General features: G+C 49.5%; 1 protein-coding gene and 1 long non-coding RNA gene across 3 annotated transcripts in view; one reads left to right on the plus strand and one right to left on the minus strand.

Moving 5' to 3' along the window:
- The window catches only part of asap3 (ArfGAP with SH3 domain, ankyrin repeat and PH domain 3), a 34,034-nt gene extending 29,623 nt beyond the window's left edge, over positions 1–4,411 (minus strand). Inside the window, exons 1-2 of one of the 2 annotated variants that reach the window (XM_035532630.1) lie at positions 4,080–4,411; positions 1,637–1,709 (exon numbers count right to left, since the gene is read on the minus strand). In XM_035532630.1, the coding sequence (XP_035388523.1) occupies positions 1,637–1,709; positions 4,080–4,205 (199 nt within the window). In that variant the 5' untranslated portion in view covers positions 4,206–4,411. The remainder of the gene's footprint in view (positions 1–1,636; positions 1,710–4,079) is intronic. The other variant, XM_035532628.1, reaches the window with a different exon arrangement.
- A 9-nt stretch (positions 4,412–4,420) lies between these two features.
- The window catches only part of LOC118242331, a 2,310-nt gene continuing 1,730 nt past the window's right edge, over positions 4,421–5,000 (plus strand). Inside the window, exon 1 of the long non-coding RNA XR_004776771.1 lies at positions 4,421–5,000. This exon is cut by the window's right edge and continues 52 nt beyond it. This is a non-coding gene — a long non-coding RNA (uncharacterized LOC118242331).

The raw sequence follows: 5,000 nt of genomic DNA on the forward strand, positions 1-5,000 counted from the left end.
CAGGGGGGGGGGGGTGACTCAGTGCTTCATAAATACAGACACTGACCACAGAGCGAGAGCGAGAGCAAGAGAGAGAGAGAGAGATGTACTGCCAGCCAAACAGGGGCCAGGAAACCAGGGCCTCTCTGTGGTGCTTTTACCGGAATAAACCATCTGAGTTTGGTTAAAGGCAGTAAGAGATGAAGGTAAAAGAGAGAAAGAAAAACAGGCAGGGACAGAGAAAGAGGAGGGGAGAGGCTGTGTAAGGGTGGGAAAATGAGAGAGAGAATGATGAGAACAAATGAAGTGCACACAGTGAGAGAGTGCTGAAAGGACAGAGATGTCTGACTAGCACATAGCATGTAACACCTCTCCCACATGTGAAGCGGCTCCCAGGCATTCAACGGTGCATTTCCCAGAATCCCTCACCAGTCTACCTAACTAAGCACACCACAGACACACCTCTGGAGACCAAGAGAGACAGCCAGACAGAGGAAAAGAGCATGATCTTATAACCCAATCTTTCATACACTAGGAGAGCAGACCATGACAACACTGGTACGTGAGGGCTCTCACCTGCTGAAAGAACCCGCACACACCTCACACACCTCCAGAGCACTCATGGCCTGCTTGATTGATTAGCTTAACTAATTACCTTCTGCGCGTTCTGAGAGCAGGCAGAAACATTCTACCCAGGATTAGCGTTCAAAAGGGGGGGAGAGAGAGAGAGAGAGAGAGAGAGAGAGAGAGAGAGAGAGAGGGGGAGAGAGAGAGAGAGAGAGAGAGAGAGGGGGGGAGAGAGAGAGAGAGAGACTGTGCAGGGTGTAAGAAATGCATGCACAATCCACACAAACAAACAAACAAACAAATAAATAAATAAATAGGCTACAAAACTGCTATGGCTGCATGAAACCTGAACGCTGCGCTTGTTATTTTGGGCTGTTATGGACCGGGAGACTAATGGACCACACTCCTCACTAACCTGTCTGTAATCCTAGACGCATCTCCTCCAAACGTTGACATTTAATATTGCCGCTTAAACTTACAATAAATTGGGTTTGAAAATGAGCAAGCTACACAGATGTACTAGAACGTAGTGACAGCTAGTGCGAGGACCGCACCCCCAAGATGGCCTACGGCACGTAAACGACAAAGTACCGAACCCAAGAAAACGATTCTCGGAGCAACGTTAGCCACGGGACTGAATGTGTAGGGAGTAAGAGCTCTCGTCTGTGTGAGCGTGAGTGTGCCAACAGGGGGTTTCAGTGAGTTCCACAGGATGGGAAGGAGAGAAGGATGGTTTCCATGACGGCGGCGCGTTTGTTGGCGCCCGCGGGGTGCCCCGGGGGGCTAAAAGACTACACAGGTGTGTGCGATGGAGAAGATACAGACAATATCATGCAGAAAATGGTTCATTCTTGCAGTGAAGTAAAACACATTGGGGACATGGTGAGAGGCTAGTCTGGTCATTCTCACTAGATTTCTTTCAACCACCTGAATGCCGGTTTGCAAGAGCCATAATTGTGCCAAAACATCACATGATCTAGCGCGCAGCCGTGGCGGCAAACATATGGCGTGCAAGAATGTGTGGGGTGATGAGAGCAGTGCAAGAGTGAGACGGAGAGTGAGAGACAGAGAGTGAGAGTGCAACACTCACTGAGTCCGGAGCTGTAGATACTTTTCACTACCTTCCTCATCCTCTGCAAGGAACTCTGGTCCTGTTCAAAAGACTAAGGTGTGCACGCACGCACACACGCGCACACGCGCACACACACACACACACACACACACACACAGTGGTAAGATCAGTAATAAACACATGCAAAGTATTCAGTAATATTTGGAGATGACACACTGATCTGATACTATGTATATCGCTATCAGCAAAAAATGCTGGATTGGATATCGGAAGAAGTTTTGATCATTAAACTGATCCAACACCATCACAAGTCCAGTCTGAAGACTGCACAGCAGGTCAGGTGATCACCGCCAGGTTAGAGAGAGCAAAGAAAAAGGAAAGCAAAAAGGCTCCAGAAAACTAAAACAGTCAGAGAGGAGAGAAAAGAACCCAACAAGCGACGCTCTCTGCTGCTCCACAGTCCCGGAGCGAAACGCTGCAGCTGTTCTACATGCAAACCGCACGGAAAAGTGGCAGAGCTGCTGGGTTTTAAGGGGACTGGAAAATTTGCAAACAAAGACGGAAAATAAGCCCATCTAAGATACGTCTGTCCGTGGATCATTCGTCTTGCAATGGGAGTAGAAACGTAATGCCACCACATCACACCACCCTCTACGTCGGGGGGGGCAGTCTATCACACACACATACCCGTGCCCATATCCATGCACACACAGAGAGGGGTCAGTGCGTGAGCACAGCTCAGAGGGCGCGTTTCTCACGTGGAGGCCTGGGTCACCTGGTTTCTGGAGTGCTCCCACACTACCTGACTGTTGTGCTGGATGCCAGCGTGCCGTGACCTACACGGTTTTTACGGTAAACGAAGACATGAGACCTGACACACACAAACACACGCACACGCTTTCACATACACACAAAAACACAGAGACATGCATGCATTGTTGTTTTATTTGGGAGCTGATGCTGTCACTAGGTATGCATAGTGACACCTTTTCCTCATTACTGTGTGTCTGTGTGTGTGTGTGTGTGTGTGTGTGTGTGTGTGTGTGTGTGTGTGGGAAGCGGGGGGGGGCGTTATACAGCTAAAGAGATGTGTGAGCATGAGCTAGTCTTTAATCAAATGTAAACAAAAACAAACCCTGTTCTTTAACCCAAACAGACCTTCGAGCTGCACACAGCCAGCCAAAAACTGACCTTCACACACACACACACACACACACACACACACAGGCCATCATCTCCAGCTGTACACACACCGATCCTCTTGAAATCCTAGTCAGGCTTCTTGTCTTTACATAAATAAAGGTATAACACACGCACAAAGATTGTAATCTGTCACTCTGGCACAGGTATACATTCTGCATTTGTACCATCAGGAACTGAATTAACAAGAATGTATAGAAATAATTCTTAAAGAATCCACACATGCACGCACCCACGCACGCACGGAGGAGGCCCCTCTGAATTCTTGGCTTGTATGTACTCTTTCAGAAGTTTATTGCACAGGCTCAGTAGACAGATTTGTACCATTATATATATCCACATCTCTAAATTCAAACGTGCCTACTCCGTCACCTCCCACGCTATTAACGCTACACCTGCTCTGTGGCGTTGTTCTTCTCTACTGTTGCATCTGCATTGTCACTCGAACTCTCACGTCATGTGGGACGGCACGCCAAACATAATTGTACTTTGTACTTGGCGGATAAAAAGATTCTCATGACAGGGATCAAATGTCCAAGATGAAGCCCAGCTTGTATTAAATAAATAAACTAATAAATGTATCTATATTACATATTTCACCTCTTACTCTCCGGCGCCTTGTAAGAATCTCCTACCGAGGAACTGATTCAAATCTTTATCATTAAGAATGTGAAATCAAACATTCATACTAACTTTAAGAGCATTATACCAACCAATCGGCAAAATCTCAACTTTGGAACCGACTGAAGAGTTTATACCTGTACCCTGTAAACTCACAAACAGCGGAGGACTCAGAAGATCACAACAGGCAACCGGTGAATAAGAGCGTGTCTGTATTTCATAGTCAGGACGGCGCTGGACCTCTGGGCGTTTTTCCAGGCCTGATCTTGCGTGTATTTTACAAACACAATGAACGCAGACCCACACGCACGGAGCGCTTCAGCCTGAGACCTCCACAAACACGGCAAGACTCCGTCCTGTGCACGTCGCACGCAAGGAGGAACTTCAATCCTACCATTCAAGTTTTTCAGTTTGTTTCATGCGCAGTTCTTTCAAAACACAACATTCGCTGCGGCACGTACGTACAGACAAACATATTTACCGATTCCTGTTGGGAAATCGTAATCATCTGAACTATTAAACTTTTTTTTTTTTTTTTTTTATTCAGACCTTCAAACCAAGTGGGGGGAAAAAGCTCCCCAACGTCCCATCTGAGCTCCAACTAAACGCTGCAGCGTTAGAAGGGTGCGCGCTCCCTCACCTCCTCAAACGCCGCCAGCGCGCTCCTGCAGTCGCTCATTTTCGCCTGGAAGCGAGACGTCGCGGGCGACTTTATGTCCTCGTTCGCCAAGCTCACGAAATCGGAGACGCGTAACTTCTGCGGCATGTTCGCGCGCAACGCCGCCGAGTCCCGAGGACGAAGCACAGAGACGCGCTCACCGCGAGGAGATGTCCAGAGAAGAGACGTCTGGGCCGAGCGAGCGAGATCCGCGTGGCGACAGCGAAGCGCGTGCCATGTCTCCCGACTGCGAAAAATGCGGTGGAATGAAGCTCTGCACGCGCAACTCGTGCGATCGGATTTTTTTTTTTTTTTTTTTTCCTCTTTCTTTCTTTCCCTTCCTCCTGAGCGCGCGGGGTGCAGCGGCGTGCCGCGACGCAATCGCGCGCGGCTGGGAGGGGAACGTTGCCGTTGTCACGTGGGAATGTTTGTGTTCTCTGGCAGCGCGCTGAGCAGGGCGCGCGGGGAGAGACTCCGCAGGCTTGGCCTTGCAGCCTGTCCTGCGATTTGTGCGCGTTCAGTCGCGACGGCCCCGTTTACTGCCTCGCGGTTCTCTCCTTTGCCCCTAGCACAGAGGCAGCACTCCAGGGTGTGAACAAAGATTATAAAAACGTACACCCCAGACTACGCAAGTTTGACGACGGCCATTCCGACTGCCTCCACAGTTGTTCAGAGGCAGAGAGAGAGGCGAGGCTGCGGCGACTCTGTCGCAGCCACCTGCCACTCACGGTGGCTCATGCGTGTCCGCCACTTCTTGGTGGCACACACAGCAGACGCGTGTTGCGTCACTTCACAGGAATTTCCCCCAAACCGGCGTGACGCAAAGATCTTCGTTAACCGGTAACGCGAGCGTTCTTCCCCAGGTACTGCCACCTGCTAACTCGATGTTTAATATACTTGAAA

Source organism: Electrophorus electricus, chromosome 13 (genome assembly GCF_013358815.1).
Source record: "Electrophorus electricus isolate fEleEle1 chromosome 13, fEleEle1.pri, whole genome shotgun sequence".
Taxonomy (NCBI): Eukaryota; Metazoa; Chordata; class Actinopteri; order Gymnotiformes; family Gymnotidae; genus Electrophorus; species Electrophorus electricus.